The sequence below is a fragment of the Chiloscyllium plagiosum genome, chromosome 8 (genome assembly GCF_004010195.1).
Source record: "Chiloscyllium plagiosum isolate BGI_BamShark_2017 chromosome 8, ASM401019v2, whole genome shotgun sequence".
NCBI lineage: Eukaryota > Metazoa > Chordata > Chondrichthyes > Orectolobiformes > Hemiscylliidae > Chiloscyllium > Chiloscyllium plagiosum.
This window is the reverse complement of record NC_057717.1, coordinates 89,688,635-89,707,025: the sequence shown is the minus strand read 5'-3', so window position 1 is coordinate 89,707,025 and position 18,391 is coordinate 89,688,635. Positions and strand designations below refer to the sequence as shown.

General features: G+C 42.7%; 1 protein-coding gene across 7 annotated transcripts in view; it reads left to right on the top strand.

The window, feature by feature from the left end:
- LOC122552173 (cAMP-dependent protein kinase catalytic subunit alpha-like) overlaps positions 1-18,391 on the top strand; it is a 213,375-nt gene that overhangs the window by 132,413 nt on the left and 62,571 nt on the right. The window contains exons 2-3 of one of the 7 annotated variants that reach the window (XM_043694718.1): positions 1,845-1,852; positions 6,910-6,920. The exons of 5 other annotated variants lie outside the window; for them this stretch is intronic. In XM_043694718.1, coding sequence (XP_043550653.1) covers position 6,920 — 1 coding nt within the window. In that variant the 5' untranslated portion in view covers positions 1,845-1,852; positions 6,910-6,919. Of the gene's footprint in view, positions 1-1,844; positions 1,853-6,909; positions 6,921-14,343; positions 14,387-18,391 lie in introns of those variants that run through there. One more of the 7 variants, XM_043694717.1, reaches the window with a different exon arrangement.

Here is an 18,391-nt window from a genome sequence, read left to right as displayed (position 1 = left end):
TAAAAAGATGTTAGTTTTAATCCAACTTTTAACCTAATTTTAATCAAGATCTTGATTTGTAAGCTATGCGACTGAGCGGACCTGAGGTGATAACGCAGAAAGGAATGGCATGCACTTATGGTAATGCCTTATCACACATCTCCAATTGTTCAAAAGCACTGCATGAACAAAAACTTGATTCCAAGATTTTTTTTTTCTTCAGTTTTTCATAAGGTACAGACATTACTGGCAATTTGTTGCCTATTCCAACTCATGTCCTTATGATTCACAAGGTTACTTTAAAGTCAGCATCATTGTGAGTCGTGTAGCCTTGACTTGGTAAGAAAGGCAGATTACCTTTCCTGAAGGGTTTTCATGGGTTTTAGAGCAATTGATGCTAGTTTCATGGTCACCATCACTGAGATTAGCTTTTGAAATGCAGGTAATGCTGTTACATTGGCAAGTTTCACTTTCAGAAAGGTATCCATTTTCAACAGCAATATTTCTACAATGTCTTTTTAACATCGTAACATGTTCTAGGTGCTTCACCGGTATTATCAAATATAATTTGTAACCAAACCCTAGAAGGAGTTATTAGGGAAGGGAACAGCTACTGCGGGTCCTTGATAAGTATATACCTATCAGGCAGGGAGATAGTTGTCGAGAGAGGGAGCCATGGTTTACGAAAGAAGTTGAAGCTCTTGTCAAGAGGAAGAAGAAGGCTTATGTGAGGATGAGGCGTGAAGGCTCAGTTAGGGGGCTTGAGAGTTATAAGTTAACCAGAGAAGATCTAAAGAGAGGACTAAGAAGAGCCAGAAGGGCACATGAGAAGTTGTTGGTGGATAGGATCAAGGAAAACCCGAAGGCCTTCTATAGGTATATCAGGAATAAAAGAATGGCGAGGATAAGATTAGGGCCAATCAAAGATAGTAGCGGGAAGTTGAGTATGGAATCTGAGGACATAGGGGAAGTGCTTATTGAATACTTTTTGTCAGTATTCACATTGGAAAAGGGTGATGTTAGTGAGAATACGGCGATACAGGCTACTAGATTAGATGGGGTTGTGGTTGACAAAGAGGAAGTTTTAGCAATTTTGGAAGACCTGAAAATAGATAAGACTCCTGGGCCAGATGGGATTTATCCTCTGATTCTTTGGGAAACCAGAGAGGAGATTGCAGAGCCTTTGGCTTTATCTTTATGTCATCATTGTCTGTAGGAGTAGTACAGAAGACTGGAGGGTAGCAAATGTTGTTCCCTTGTTTAAGAAGGGGAGTCTGGACAACCCTGGTAAATTTAGGCCGGTGACCCTAACTTCGGTTGTGGGTAAGGTGTTGGAAAAGATTATAAGAGATGGGATTTATAAACATCTGGAAAGGAATAATTTGATTAGGGATAGTCAACACAATTTTTTGAAGGGTAGGTTGTGCCATATTAACCTTATTGAGTTCTTTGAGAAGGTGACAAAACAGGTGGATGAAGGTAAAGCAGTTGATGGGGTGTATATGGACATCAGTAAAGCATTCGATAAGGTGCCACACAGTAGGCTATTGCATGAAATATGGAGTTTCAGTATTGAAGGTGATTTAGCTATTTAAATCAGAAATTGTCTAGCTGAGAGAAGACAGAGGGTGGTGGTTGATGGGAAATGTTCATCCTGGAGCTCAATTACCAGTGAGCTGCAAGGATCTGTTTTGGAGCCACTGCAGTTTGTCATTTTTAAAAATGATCTGATTATGGTTGTAGATGTAGAAGGATAGCTTAGTAAATTTGCAAATGACACTAAGCTAGGCAGAGTTGTGGATAGTGCCGAAGGATATTGTGGGTTACAGTGGGACTTAGATAAGATGCAGAGCTGGGCTGAGAAGTGGCAAATGGTTAATGCAGAAAAGTGTTAGGTAGTTCACTTCGGAAGAAGTGACAGGAAAGCAGAGTACTGGGCTCATGGTAAGATTCTTGGCAGTGTAGATGAACAGAGAGATCTCAATGTCCAGGTGCATAAACCCCTGAAGGTTGCCACCCAGGTTGATAGGGTTGTTAAGTTGGCATATAGTGTGTTGGCATTTATTGGTAGGGGAATTGAGTTTCGGAGCCACAAGGTCATGCTTCAGCTGTACAAGACACTGGTAAGGCTGCACCTGGAATATTGCATACAGTTCTGGCCACCACATTATAGGAAGGATGTGGAAGTTTTGAAAAGGGTTCAGAGGAGATTTACTGGGATGTTGCCTGGTATGCAAGGAAGGTTTTCTGAGAAAAGGTTCAGGGAACTGAGGCTGTTTTCATTGGAGAGAATAAAGTTGAGAGGTGGCTTAATACAGACGTATAAGGTAATCAGAGGGTTAGATAGGGTGACAGAGCCCTTTTCCTCGGATGGTGAAGGCTAACACGAGGGGACATAGCTTTAAGTTGAGGGATGATAGATTTAGGACAGACATGAGGGGTAGGCTCTTTACTCAGAGAGTAGTAGGGGTGTGGAACACATTGCTTGCAACAGCAGTAGACTTGCCGACATTAAGGGCATTTAAATAGGCATTGGACTTACATATGGATAATAATGGAGTGCTGTAGGTTAGATGGGCATCAGATTAATTTCACAGGTCAGCACAACATCAAGAGCTGAAGGTCCTGTTCTGCGCTGTCATGTTCTATGATTTTAGCTCAAAACAGCAGGAAAAACAGTCAGCGTGAATGAAGATAAGAAATAATAGGAACCACAATACACTGGTGGAACTTCTGTATAGTAACCAAACTGTTGGTTAGAGCATTGATCAAGAAATTAGAAGAGCTTGTGACAAAAGGAGTGTAATAATTGTGCAGGACTTGAATCTTCGTATAAACTAGACAAACCCAATTGGCAAAAGTAGTTTATTTAAAAAGGGGTCAGAAAGCATGAAACTAAGGCCATTTAGCTTAATATCTATCATAGGGGAAATGGTTGGAGCTGTTATTATAAGACATAACAGGGCATTTGGATATACTCAAAGTCATCAGGCAGATTGAAAATGGTTTTGTCAAAGGGAAACCATGTTTAATTAATTTATTGAATTTCTTTGAATGAGTAACTACTGGTAAACCAGTGGATGTATTGTATTTAGATTTCCAGAAGGCATTTGATCAGGTTATTGCAAAAATACAGGTTCAGATGTGGGGTAACGTATTAGCGTGGGTTGAAGATTTGCTTGCTAACAAAAAGCAGTGTGGTCTTTTTCAAGCTGGCAGGGTGTCACAATTGTTATGACATTGGGGTTGCTACTGAGGCCTGAACTCTTTCCAGTTTATCTAAATGATTTGGATGAGGTATTAAAGGTATGGTAGCTAAATTTGCAGATGAACAAGATAATTAGAAAAGAGAATTGTGAAGAGGACAAAAGGAACTTACAAAGGAATATGTTAATTCCTTTGGCAAAGGTCTGGCAAATGGAGCACAGCGTGGGAAAGTAGGAAATTGTCCATTTTGGCATAAAGAATAAAAAAGTGTTTTACTTAAGTGGTGAGAGGTTACAGAGAGAGATGAATGTCCCAGTGAATGTATCACAGAAGGTTAGTATGTAGGTACAACAAGTAATCAGGAAAGCTAATAAAATGTTATGTTGTATTATGAGGGGGACTGAATGCAAGAATGGGGAGGTTATGCATCACTTATACAGAACATTGGTAATACTGCATCTGGAATATTGTGCACAGTGATGGTCACCATGCTTGGAGAAGGATGTTAGTGCATTGTAAGCACAGAGCAGTTATGAGGAAAGGCTAGACAGGTTAGGCTTATATTCTCCTGAGTTTAGAAGAATCAGGAGTGACTTAATTAAACATATAAGATCCTGAGGGAACTTGACCCAGGTGGATGATAAAAGGATGCTTCCTCTTGTGGGATAATTGAGAACGAGGGGTCATCATTTAAAATCACAGCTGTGCCAACAGACGTGGAAACTTATTTTTCTCAGAGGGTTGTGAGTGTTTAGATTTCTCTTCCTCAAAGGCAGTGGATGTCGGATCTTTAAGTATTTTTTTAAGGCAGAGAGAAATTGATTAAAAAGGAGATGAAAAATTATTGGGAAATGCAGGAATGCAAAGTTGACGTTCAAGTAAGATCAGCCATGATCTTGGCAAAGGTGAGAACTGCAGATGCGGGAAACCAGAGTTTAGATCAGAGTGGGGCTGGAAAAGCACAGCAGGTCAGGCAGCATCCGAGGAGCAGGAAAATCAACGTTTCGGGCAAAAGTCCTTCATCAGGAATGGAGGCAGGGAGACTCCAGGATGGATAGATAAGTGTGTGTTTTGGTTGGGGGTGGGGGGCGTGCAGCGGCTGGGGAGATCAGGCATGATCTTATTGAATGGCAGAACAGTCTTGAAGGAGTGAGTGGTTTGCTGTTGTTCCTTGTGCACATGTTTGTAGTTTGGAGGGCAAGTTTGTAGGATGAATTTGAAGCAATTTCCTAAAATAGCATGTCACAGAATCAACTAGGAAAGAGGCTAAGTTTGGATTTGCTTTGTGTAATAAGACAGGATTAATCTCATGGTAAAGGATCACATGGGGGAGAATGATCACAGTATAATAGAATTTCATACTGAATTTGGAGAGATTTGCATAAGTCCAGAAGTAGTGTATTACACATAAAGGTGATTATGCAGTTATGTGCAGCAAGTTAATTGGTTGTTTAGAATATAGAGTTTTCTCACTGAATCACAAGATTCTGAGATGGCTTGACATGGTGAATGTTGAAAGGCCTTTACCCATACATGAAGAGTCTAGAACAAAGGGCATGCAGTCACCATTTCAAACTGAGCTGAAGAGGACTCTCCTCACTTGGAGGGTTGTGTTTTTAGCATTTGTATCCCACGACACTGTGGATGCTTAATCATTTAGGGATTCAAGGCGAAAGTTGATCGGGTTTTTTTTGTGTTTGAGAGATACATGAATCACATGGAAAATTGGAATTAAAGTAAGGTTTCAGATCATCTGATTAGATTACAATGTGGAAACAGGCCCTTCGGCCCAACAAGTCCACACCGACCCTCCAAAGAGCAACCCACCCAGACCCATTCCCCTACATTTACCCCTTCACCTAACACTATGGACAATTTAGCATGGCCAATTCACCTAACCTGCACATTTTTGGACTGTGGGAGGAACACGCAGACACAGGGAGAATGTGCAAACTCCACAGACAGTTGCCTGAGGTGGGAATTGAACCCGGATCTCTGGCGCTGTGAGGCAGCAGTGCCACCATGCTGCCCACTGACCAGAGACTTGGTCAAAGATGTAGACCTTAATGATCTTCCTAAAGGAAGGGAAATAGACAGAAAGGTTCAAGAACAAAGTTCCAGAGCTTAGAAAGATGAACATAATGGAGGAAAAAATTGGCAAGAGTAGCCATTGATGCTAGAACTGGGATTGAGAAGTTGGTCAATATTAGTGAGTCGGAGGGTTGCATTGGGATATCGGTCTGAAAAAGACTAGAGGAAGGCAAGGACAAGGTTACTGAAAATTGCAGGAAATTAATTTGCCAATTATGCTGTACATTCTGCAAAATGTTTGTTAATGACTTGTATGATGTAAACTGTAGGATATTTCAATATTACTTATTGTAAGTTTGGGCTTCTAGTTTTTGATATGCCAGAGAAAAATTTCATAACATTACCTGTGCTTAAAAACAGATTGGGCAGAGCTTATTGAATTTGGTGCATTGCCGCACATTTGATAGCTGCTGAGCTTTGTATGGAACTTTAGCACAACATTCAGTAGTCAAATTTCCACACTTATTGCTGTGGCATCTCATGACCAGAAGCAGTGAGTTATTTTTGGAGAGCTTATTATTATAGTCTGTCCAAAATGTGAAAGAGGAAAAGGTAGATTTAAACTCTACCACTGACCATGGAGTCTCTCGCATGATTTTACGTAAAGCTCTGGTTTGACACTTATTTGCTTGATGCAACCTCATAATCCCCCAGTGTTTTCTGGAGTGATTTCACCTTGTGTCTGTACTTTTATTAGGTGACTGTTCCTGAACTCAAGAGTGCTCAACTTTTCTCCTCATCAGTCTCTTCTCCAGTGATCTTTGTTGAACATCTTAGTTGAACATCTTAGTTTTGGTTTTCAAGAATGCTTTACTGTACTGAGATCAGTCATGCCTCTGTGAAGTGAAAGTTTCCATGCGAACATTGTTCTTGTTCAAGGGCATGGACCTTATCCTTAGGAGGTGGCTGTGCTGAGGCAGAACTATCAACTGAAATCTCAGGATTCAGGCCCTTGCAAAATTGATGGGAAGGTCGAATTATAAAATGTTCGTTAGCTGTAATAAGCAAAGCATAAGCTGCCTGTGCCACTTTCATACAGGAAAGACAACCTGCACAATACAGTGACTAGTGAAGCAATTGCAATGAAATACTTGGACAGCAGCTTGTCACTTAATTATTGAAGTTTACAATGAGATCCTGATGAAGACTAATCATTTATGATTTATTCTGTGATTGTTGTGTTTGCTTTAGCTGTCAAATTGCAATATTTAACTGTAAAGTTGATTTAGAAAGTTTAAGTTAGTCACTCCATTTCCTGAACTGAATATTGTTTGGCTTTATTAATTTGAATGATGGATGTAGGTTTGCTCGCTGAGCTGGAAAGTTCATTTTCAGACATTTCATCACCATACTAGGTAACATCTTCATTGAGCCTCCAGACGAAACTCACTGAAGGTGTTACCTAGTATGGTGATGAAACGTCTGAAAATGAACCTTCCAGCTCAGCAAGCAAATCAACATCCAGAACCTCAACCTGAGCTACAAATCTTCTCAAAACTCACTTTGAATGATCTTTCAAACATGTGGCACTTTGGCACATGAACTTATGAATTATGAATTATGAAATGTGTTTCATGCCTCAAGTCTGTATTTTGGAGACGAACAACTTATAGCAAACTCCACAAAGCATGAAAGAAGTACCATTGGTGGCATCTTCACAACATTTTTCAAATCCAATGACAAAGGTGGCCCAACAGCAACATTCCCTCCCAAGCCAACTTTCTCAGCTTTCAGGTGCAAATCCCTCAAAACCAGAGCAGGAGCAGGACATCTCACTTGTATACCTGACACCAGACTGCGGGATTACAGGGTCTGGGTGAGATGCTCTTCGGAGGATCAGTGCAGACCCAAAGGGCTGAACGGTTTCTTTACTGCAGGCATTCTGTTTTATGATTCTATGAACTGTTCTACCTGAAACTCAGTCACCAAAGAATCTCGCAGAAGAATCATCTCTGAAGATGTGAAACATCAACATTGACTCATGAGAGACCCTGGCTTGTGAAGGTTCAGTCTAGAAAGCACTGACCATACGTTGATCAGCTTAGTCAGGAGCATGCAGAGGTGAAATGAAAGCATCAGAGGGAGTCCCCAAGCGTCCAAACGTTAAAGCTAGCCAGCTATCCAAGCACCACATGTGTCAAAGTTTGCAGATCCCATAGTGGCCTTTTCTCGGAATCCCTCAAAACAGACCAGAAGCAAGTCATCCTGAGGGAAGAAGAAGATTTTGCATCTTAAATTTTACATCTTAGCTAAAGGGTGCAGACAAAGATGACTGCGCTGAGGAAGTTGTTTGTATGTATTTCCAGATAAAGTAAATTAGGTTAAAAGTGGAAAAATCGCACATTATTCATGTGTTCTCCAGGTAAGTCTCATTCATTGAGTAACACTAGGAGTTTGAAATGTTTTGATGGCAGTGTAATCCAGAACCCCAAGTTAATGCTCTTGATTCATGCTTTTAATCTTACCATAGCAGGTGTAAAATTTGAATTAATTATTAAGTTGGCCGACTGACAACCATACAATTGTCAATTGTGGTTAAAAACCTGTCGGGTTTACTTATGTCTTCACTGGAGGGAAATTTGCTGTCCTTACCTGGTCCGGCCCATATGTGACTGCCAGCAATGTGGTTGACTCTTAACTGACTCTGAGCAATTGGGAATGGGAAGTAAAAGCTTGCCTGGTCAGTGATGCAGTCATCCCATGAATGAATAAAAGAAAATTTAACTTCTGCAAACAAAGTTGAGAGTTTAATGAGGCCCCAATCATGGTATTAACATAGTGTAGCTTAAGCATTAGGAATTCTGGTGCTGTACCTGCTGTGTCAGACTGAATGCCTTATTTTAGAATCATAATGAGTGGGCTGTGTATGAACCGACAACCTTGTCCATTTCAACCCAAACTGAAGGTGGTTTGTCTCTTCAGCTGCCGAAGAATGCTAGAATATTCCATTCCCTGGCTTTGTCCAACAGTGAAGATCATGACGGGTACATACAAGCATGACATTTAGGAGCAAGAATAGACCGTCCAGTCTCTCAAGCCTGTGTGACCATTTGACAGTTATGGCTGATCTAGTTCTAGCCTCAACTACACTTTCCTCCAAAATCCTGATACCTTCTCTTCCTTTATTGGTTAAGACTCAATGTAACTTAGTCTTACAAATATTCAATGACTTGCCTTTGCTGCTGTCAGATGAAGAGTTCCAAAAATTCCCAATCCTCTGAGAGAAAAACGTTCTCCTCTGCTCTGCTTAAATGGGAGACACCCTTCTTCTACCGTCTCCCACAAAGGGAAATGATTTTGTCAAATCCCATTAGGATCTTGCACATAGTGCTGAACATTCCCATTTCATCCCCAAACGTTTCTAAGTGCCATCATTAATTTTATATCCTGGCAAAACTCAGATGTACCAAGGGCACCCCTAATTGGTTAGGGTTAGAGAAGGTGGGTGCCATCACATTTTTGACTGATTTAGTGTCTTGACTTTCTCAGCACTGAAATGAACTATTTGTCCATTTGTCTATACTGGCAAGCAATGCAGAGTTTATACACTGTATTCCAGTTCAGAAAGTGAGGGTTAATGGTTAAAATCAGATGTTAAGATCCCATTTGTTGTCTCTGTGATCTGCCAGATGTGCCTTTGGGAGATGAATACGTGCAGATGGATGCCCAGAATTTCTTTGCAGGGAAAACATTCCGATTGGCCATGTTTTGCTGGATGGTGCAGTTAGTACCTTGGGGTTGAGGGGCATGGTCATGGTGACTAGAAAGCAGCTGTTCCTCATAGTCAAAGGGTCAAATACAAAGGGGTATCATTTTAAAGTGAAAGATAGGGGGTTTAGAGGGGATTTGAGGAAAAATAGTTGAACACAAAGAATGATGAGGAACTGGAATGCACTGCCTGCGAGAATGGTTGAGACAGGAAACCTCACAAACTGCTTGGATGAGCACTTGACATGTCATAACATTCAAAGCTAGTATAGTTTTGGTGGTACAGACTCAATGGGTTAAAGTGCCTCTTCTGAACTGTTTGATTCTAGAAGTATATCCTAAGGCATAGAGTGAGATATTGAGCAGCGCTGTGTTGTCTGATCTATTGCCCTAATGATGCTGTGTTGCCTATCTGAGTGATTACAACAAAGTATTAAGAGGAACTTTTAACAACATCACAGATTTCTGATTTAATAGGCAAAGAGGTGGATTGTAATACCCAGAACACTGGGTATTAGTCCCATGTTAAAATTAGTACTTTCAGTCACCATAACAAAATAAATAATTCTTTAAATGGCCAAATATGTTCCCTGCAAAACGCAATAGAACCATAGGAGCAGGCATAGGCCATTTGGACTTTTGAACTTGCTCTGCCATTCAGTATGGTCACAGCTGAACATTCAACTGAGTAACCTGTTCTGCCTTCTCCTCATATCCTTTTATCCCTTTAGCCCGAAGCAAGAAACCTAATTCTTTCTTGAAACCATTCAATATTTTAGCCCCCACTGCTCTGTAACAGAGAATTCCACAGGCTCAGTACACACTGGGTGAAGAAATTTCTCCTCAGTCCTAAATGGCCCACCCCATTTCTTTCGACTTCTCCTGTTTCTGGATTCAGAAAAAAGAAATGCTAAAAGACAGCATTTGATTTATGGAATCACTGTAAAGGGTTAGTTGTGCACAGATTTCCTTGAGCAACCGGAATCATAGAACTATGTTTTGGTTCAGGTAGGTAAAAACAATGACTGCAGATGCTGGAAACCAGATTTTGGATTAGTGGTGCTGGAAGAGCACAGCAGTTCAGGCAGCATCCGAGGAGCAGCAAAATCGATTTTGCTGCTCCTCGGATGCTGCCTGAACTGCTGTGCTCTTCCAGCAGCACTAATCCAAAATATGCTTTGGTTCAGTTATCTAGTCTTACATGCTGTCAGGTGGAGCTCTGCCTAAGCAGCAGTGTTGTATTTCCTTCACACAACCGACCCAACCCTGGTTACCAATCAACCAAAACACTGCCTCAGATTGTTTAATTTGGGAAGGAAATTAAAATGTACTGAGTCATATAATTCTTTAAGTGAAACATGTCGAAGATATAATAAATAAAAGGGTGTTGTCACTTGCTAATTTTGTCCCTCTAAATAACTGCTCTGGAAAAGAAGAACTATAAAGTCTTCAAGGATAAGCCAGGATCATCACCATCCATGGACCATGATGTTAGCTTCTGACTAAGGTTACAGGCAAGGCTTTCAAAGATTCCAGATGCAGGCTTTGAACATTTTGAGAGGAATAAATAATGGAGGTAAAGCAGGTTATTAAAGTTTAATCTGCCATTTCAGGACTCTGAACTTAATAAGTCAAAGGCTTTGCAAGGAGTGATGCCAGCTGAGCTCGCTGTGCTCTGAGTGTGCACTTTGTCAAGATGTCAAAATAGAGCTGTGGTTTTTCCTGTGAGTTGTCTCTAAGGACTGCTTGAACAGTAATGATGAGCAAGTCGAACAGTAATGTTTATTTTTACCACCAGAATTACCATAGCTACAACTTATGGATAACCTATGCTCTACAATTTGGCCATGAGACTTCTTGAACAAATAAAAGAGAGATTTTGCAGTTTCAGAGCAGAAGACAGCTGCTGTATCGTAGCTTCACTCTGCCCTGAGTGGTAAAGATTAGATTAGATTCCCTACAGCGTGGAAACAGGCCCTTTGGCCCAACAAGTCCACACCGACCCTCCGAAGAGTAACCCACCCAGACCCATTTCCCTCTGACTATGGGCAAATTAGCATGGCCAATTCACCTACCCTGCACATCTTTGGACTGTGGGAGGAAACCTGAGCACTCAGAGGAAACCCACGTAGACACTGGGAGAATGTTCAAACTCCACACAGACAGTCACCCGAGGCTGGAATCAAACCTGGGACCCTGGTGCTGTGAGGCAGCAGTGCTAACCACTGAGACACCGTGCTGCCACTCCTGTTAGAGAGCAACATATGTTGTGGATAGGCATTCAAAAAAAGGCACTGAAACATAAACATAGAAAATAGGAGCAGGAGTAGGCCATCCAGCCCTTCAAGTCTGGTCTACCATTCAGTATGATCATGGCTGACCATTTGTCTTCCTCGATGTAGAGAAGATCACATCAGGAGCACTGAAGACGGTAAACTAGCTTGGAGGAGAGCCAGGTGAACCTCTGTCTCACCTGGAAGGACTGTTTGGGGCCCTGGATGGACGTGAGGAGGGCCCGTGCTGGCAGTTTTTGCATCTTTCATGGTATCAGGGCAAGGTACCCGGGGCAGGGTTGGTGGGGAGAGTAGCGCAAACCAAGCTTGGTGAAGGGAACAGTTCTTGCGGAAAGCAGAGAGAGGTGGGGAGGGGAAGATGTCCTTGGGGTGGGGTCTACTTGGAGTTGGCAGAAGTGTTTAAGGATGATGCTTTGGATCCGAAGACTGGTGGGGTGGTAGGGGAGGACAGGGGGACTCTGTCTTTATTGCATTTAGAGGGTTGGGGCTTTAGAGCAGTGGAATAGGAAATGGAGGTAGTGCAGTGGAGGGCTGTCTGGATGTTATTCAAAATAGGTGGACCTCTGGGATGCTTGGAGGTGGAATGTCTCCTTGTCTGAAGAGATGCAGCGGAGGTAGAAGAATTGGGAGAATGGGATGGATGATATTAGGTGGGGGGAGGTGTTATCCAGGTAGTTGTGAGTATGGGTTTATAGTAAATGTCCATCTGGAGACTGTCACCAGAGATGGAAATAGAGAGGTCAAGAAAGGGAAGGGAGGTGTCCAAGATGGACCAAGTAAATTTGAGGACGGAGTGGAAGTTGTGGGCGAAGTCGATGAACTGCCCCAGTTCAGCCTGGGTGCAGGACACTGCACCAATGCAATCATTGATGTAACGGTGGAAGAGTTGAGGCACAGTGTCTGTGTATGTATTGACGAGGGACTGTTCGATGTAGCGAACAAAGAGGCCAGCGTAGCTGAGTACCCATGGCCACCCCTTGGATTTGGAGGAAACGGGAGGAGTTAAACAAATTTATTAAGGGTGAGAATTAATTTGGCAAGGTACTGAATAGTGACTGATGGAGAGGAAGAAGCTAAGGGCCTGAAGGCAATTCCTTGTGTGATATGGACATGTATAAGGACTGCACGTCCTTCCAGGTGAGACAGAGGTTCACCTGTCTGTCCTCCAACCTAGTTTACTATATCCAGTGCTCCTGATGTGGTCTTCTCTACATCGGGAAGACCAAACATAAACTAAGAGAACGTTTCACTGAGCATCTCAGTCAGGCCCGCAGGGGCCGATCGGACCTCCCAGTCACCGCCCATTTTAATCTCCTCCCCACTCCCTTTCCGACCTGACCATCCTTGGTCTCCTCCATTGTCACAACGAATTGGAGGAACAATACCTCATCTTCCTGGGCCGCCTGTAGCCTGAAGGACTCAACATTGATTTCTGCAATTTCAAATAACTTCCCTTCTCAGCCTCTCCCCCTCCCTTCCTCTCAGCCACCTACCGGATTTATCCCTCACATCAACCAATCAAGTTGAACCGTCAACCTTTCTTCACCTGTCCCCACCTCACCACCTTCCCCCCCAACCCACTTTTTCTGCAGCTCCCATTGCACCCAACCCCTAGTCCTGAAGAAGGGTTACAGCTGAAATGTCAACGTCTCCACCTCCTGATGCTGCCTGACTTGCTGTGTTCTCCCAGCCTCCTGCTTGTCTAGTTTCCATAATGGCAAAAGTGAGGATTGCAGATGCTGGAGATTGGAGCCGAAAGTGTGGTGCTGGAAAAGCTTAGCAGGTCAGGCAGCATCCAAAGAGCAAGAGAGTCAACATTTCAGGCAAAAGCCCTTCATCAGGAATGGGCTTTTGCCCAAAATATCGACTCTCCTGCTCCTCAGATACTGCCTGACCTGCTGTGCTTTTCCAGTATCACACTTTAATCTCCATAATGCCAGCTCCCCTTACTTCTTTGAAACACATCTTAATGTCACTCCTCTCATACATTCTGAGGAAGGACCCGAAATGTTAACTCTGATTTCTCTCCACAGATTCTCTGGGTTGTTTGGGAATTGTAATGGGATGCTTTTGGGATTAATGGAATATAACTTTACCTTTTGCTTCAAAATCTTCACAGTCCCAACCTTGGTAAAATCAAATCAGACAAAATATGAACTTTCAAACCAGGTCTCAGTCTGGGATTTAGAATCCAAAGATGTGCAGGTTAGCTGAATTGGCCATGCTAAATTGCTCATGGTGTTCAGGGATGTGTAGGTTAGGTGCATTAGTCAGGGGTAAATGTAGAGTAATGGGGAATGGATTTGGGTGGGATACTCTTCGGAGGGTCAGTGTGGACTTGTTGGGCTGAAGGACCTGTTTCCACACTGTAGAGATTCTATGATTCTATGCTGTCAGACCTACTGACTTTTTCCAGCAATTTCTATTTTGTTTCTGATTTGCAGTATCCTCATTCTTTCGGTTTTAAATGTCATTCCTCTTCGATCATGTAGTGAATTCTCCATTTCCCCTTTATGTTGCCTCCTTACTGTAAAGCATTAAAAGATGACATCCTGCGGATGAAGTGTGCAAATTGAATGGAAATGTTATAATATGCTCAGTGTAAACATATACCTGTTTGTACCCCAATCCTGAAGAACTGTTTCATCGGGCGTTCAGTTGCCTTCGCACCAGTTTTGTAACTGGACTGTTAAGGAGAGTAGAAGCTGTTTTTTCACAGACTGAATGCCTCCAAGCACAAGCTCACTCTATATCCTGTAGGGACTAAATTTCTAAACCACTCACTTTTGCCTGTAAGTACATGATTTGCCTATTTAATGAACTCAGGGCAGCTTTGGAATCAGTGTGATGGCTGCTTTCCCAGGTTTGTGTTAATTCTCAAGTGGGCGGTGTGAGATCGGTAGAGTTTTAATATCTTCTGTCGCTGTGTGCTGGGAAGTGTTTATCGAGTCAAAGCCTTTGGATGGATTTCAGTTCAAATGTTCTAATTTTAGATGCCCAATGACCTCTCTAGTGATTTGCTGTGGTTGTCACTATGATCCCCGCTGTTTTACTGAATAAACACTGCACACTGTTCAAAAGTGGCTCCTGCAGGAAGACTACATGCAGTAAGGGCAGAAACAATTCCTTTCTCATCCTTGCATATTCAGTCTGACTGCAGTATAGCTTTGCCTCAATGATGTGCGTAAGAAAGGGAGTGGGTGTTACTTGCGTGTCTGAATGCATGCATGTCTTAACTTTAAACAAGCTAAATAAATGAAGGTCATTCTCTTTTAATTTGACTAATGTGAGGGATAATGATAAAGCAGTGATTCACTTTTCCTTCTCTGTTGGCTTGATGAAAAGTAGGAGACATTTGGAAGACAGGTGACCTGATAGAGGTGTGGAAGGTAATGACAGGCATAGATAGAGTAGGTAGCTGGAGACTTTACCCAAGGGCAGAAATGGCTGTCACGAAGGGTCATAATTTTAAGGTGATTGGAGGAAGGTTTAAGGGACATGTCAGAGGGAGGTTCTTTATGCAGAGAATGATGGGTGCATGGAATGCACTGCCAGTGGTAGAGGTAGAGTCAGAGACATTAGGGACATTTAAGCGACTGCTGGACAAGCACATGGATGGCAATAAATTGAGAGGTGTGTAGGTTAGGTTGATCTTAGATTAAGATAAATGCATGGCACAACATTGTGGGCTGAAGGGCCTGTACTGTGCTGTACTGTTCTATGTTCTAATTGGAAGGAAGTTTATTAACCAACGTACTGGGCCACAATACAATATTTCAGCAATGGTGCCTCCTTGATGTTTCCCTTTCTTGGATGTGTTAAGAGTTTCTGACTTTTGTAAGCCTCTATTGAAAAACGATGTGATTTTTTTTTCCCCAGTGACTCAATTTGCCCCTTTGGCTTTGGAAATCGAAAAACCTGCCACTTTATTTGCAATGGATCTGTACCAAACCTCAGGATTACGGAGTTGGGGTTTTGGATCAGGTCTCAGGATCAAGGGTGACGGGGCAAAGGCAGGAGGATGGAGTTGAAGAAGATATTACCCAAAACGGTGTGGAGCAGACTCAATGGGCTGAATGATCAATCTGTTGCTATCGTCTCATTGGACTCTTGTTTTTATTCACTCTTGGGATATGAGCTTCACTGGCTGGCCAGCATTTTATTCCCTGTCCCTAGTTGCCCTTGAGAAGGTGTTAGTGAGCTCCCAACCCCTGCAAAATCTGCTTCTACCTCCTTCCCAGAATCCACAAACAGGACTGCCCAGGCAGACCCATTATTTCTACCTCCTCCTGCCCCACTGAACCTTCCTACCTCAATTCAGTTTTTTTCTTCCCTTGTCCAGTCCCTTCCCACTTCCTCTGAAGTAATTCATCTGATGCTTCATTTCACAGGCTCCAGCTGCCTTCTCTTTACCATGGACGTGCAATCCCTTTACACATCCGTCTCCCATCACGATGGTTTCAGGGCTCTTTGCTTCTTCCTGGAAAAAGACCCGAACTGTCCCCATCCGCCACCACCCTCTTCCATCTGTTTGAGCACTTCCTTACTCTGAACAACAACTTCTACTACACCTCTCATCTTCTTCAGGTCAGAGGGGTGGCTGTGGGTACTCACATAGGCCCCAGGTATGTCTGGCTCTGTATGGGGTACATGGAGCATTGCTTGTTTTATCCCTACTCTGGCCCCCGTCTACAACTCTTTCTCCGATACATTAATAACATCATCTTTGTTGCTTCCTTCTCTTGTCTAGAATTGGAAAAGTTTGTCTATTTCACTTCTTCTAATTTCCACCCCACTCTCATTTCACCTGATCCATCTCAGATTCCATCCTTTCCTTCTTCAACATCTCTGTTTATTTTTGGGGATAGGTTGGCAGTAATATCCAAAATAAATCCACTGACTCTCATAGTTACTTGACTGTACACCCTCATAGCCTACTTCCTGTAAAGACTCTATTCCAACCTCCCAGTTCCTCCATCTGTACTGATGATGTCAACTTTAACTTGGCCTCCAAAATATCCACCTCCTTCCGCAACCGAGGATTCCCTGCCATCGTGATTGACAGGGCTCTTAGCCGCATCTGACCAATCTCCTGAACTTCTACCCTAACTCCCTTTCTTCTCTCCCACAACAGCGATTGGGTCCCCCTAATCCTCACTGGCCATTCCACCGCCAGCATCCACATCCAAAGGATCATTAGCTGCCATTGGAATGCACCAACAGGCACATATTCCCCTCCCCTCCATTGTCGAACTTTCACAGGGACCATTCCATCCAGAACACCTTAGTCCACTCCTCCTCCACTCCCAACATTACCTCACGTCCCCATGGCACCTTCCCATGTAATTGCAGAAGGTGTAAGGCCTACTCATTATTTCCTTCCTCTTCACTATCCAAGGTCCCAGATAAACCTTCAGTGAAGCAGTGCTTTACCTGCACTTCACTCAGTCTAGTCAACTGCATTCACTGCTCATAATGTGGTCTCCCCTACTTTGGGGAGACAAAATGCAAATTGGACGGCCTCTGCAAAAAAACCCCTGAACTTCCAGTTGTCTGCCATTTCAACGCACCACCATGTTCCGTGGTCAGCATCTTTGTCTCGGGCTTGCTGCAGTGCTCCAACCAACCTCAGTCTAGAACAACAGCATCTTGTTTTCAGCTGGGGAACTGTGCAGCCTTCTGGACTTAATATTGAATTAAACAATTTTATTGCTTGAGCACCTTCTCCCATATCCTACCCCAACCCTGACACACCAGACCTTGTCATTCACAGGTGCTGCTACCTCATTAGTAACTATTCATTCTCCCAGTCTGACCTTTACCCATGCCTTTGTGTGCCCAACTGTTTTCTCTCTCTGTCTCTGGGTTCCATGCCCACCTATCTTTTACTCCTTCTCCACCAACCTCATTCCTTCATTAGCATATATGCCAATTAATCAGTTCTGAAGAAGGGTCACTGGGTCCAAAATGTTAATTCTACTTTCACTCCACAGATACTACCAGACCTGCTGAGCTTTTCCAGCTATTTTTGTTTTATTTATGATTTTGAGCACCCGCAGTTCTTTGGCTTTTAAAAATCGAGAGTAGACTGATGTGGTGGTAATTGGCAGGTTGGATTTGTCCTGCTTTTTATGTACAGGACATACCTAGGCAACTTTCCATATTGTTAAGTAGATGCCAGTGTTGTAACTTGGCTAGCAGAGCGGCAACTTCTCATTGACAATTCTTCACGATTACTGGAATGTTGTCAAGGCCTATAGCATTTGCAGTATCCAGTGTCTCTTACCGTTTTTTGATATCCCATGGATTGAATCAAGTTGGCTGAAGTTTGTGCATCTGTGATGCTGGGAACCAGTGGAGGAGGCCAGGATGTATCATCCATTTGGCACTTCTGTCTGAAGATTGCTGCAAATGCTTCAGCCTTATCTTTTGCATTGATGTACTGGGCTCTTAGTAACATAGCACCCACTCACCACTACATTGATTACATATTTGTTTTCTGGAGTGAGACTTGAGCCAACAACCTTCTGTTTGGGAAACAAAAGAGTTGTCAATGATGCTAATGGAAAATCTGCCTTGGAATAATAGCTGCTGAAAGACTTCAATTGAATGGGGAGCATGGGAACACCCTCTCCTACATCTGTATCCATGGATGGGTTGTAGAAACAGTTAGCTGTTACAATGCTTCATATCTCCACCTGGTGGATAGGGTGTGACATGTGTCCATATTAAAGTTAGGCATAAAGTAGCAAAACACTCAGAGTTCATGGTGAGTTTTATTGCTAATTTTATTCCTCTTAATGTTCCTAGTGACTTTCAAAAGGTTATTCAAAACCACACTTATAAGTTGATGATTGCCCTTGTTGTGTGGAACAAGTTATGTTGGGTTATTTTAAGTTTGACATGCCTGCACTTCATTAAAAGTTGAACCAGATCCACCTGTCAAGTGTGTCTTGGCCCAGTAATCTAATTCCTGAAGCCTTGGCCCTTCAAGGCATCATTTGATTGGTTTTCTGGTTTCAAACATGGAAGTCTTTATATTGTGCTCAAAATAACTTTGCATACCAGAGTTAGAGGTAGGGTGATCCAAAAGTAATGAATAATGAGAAGCT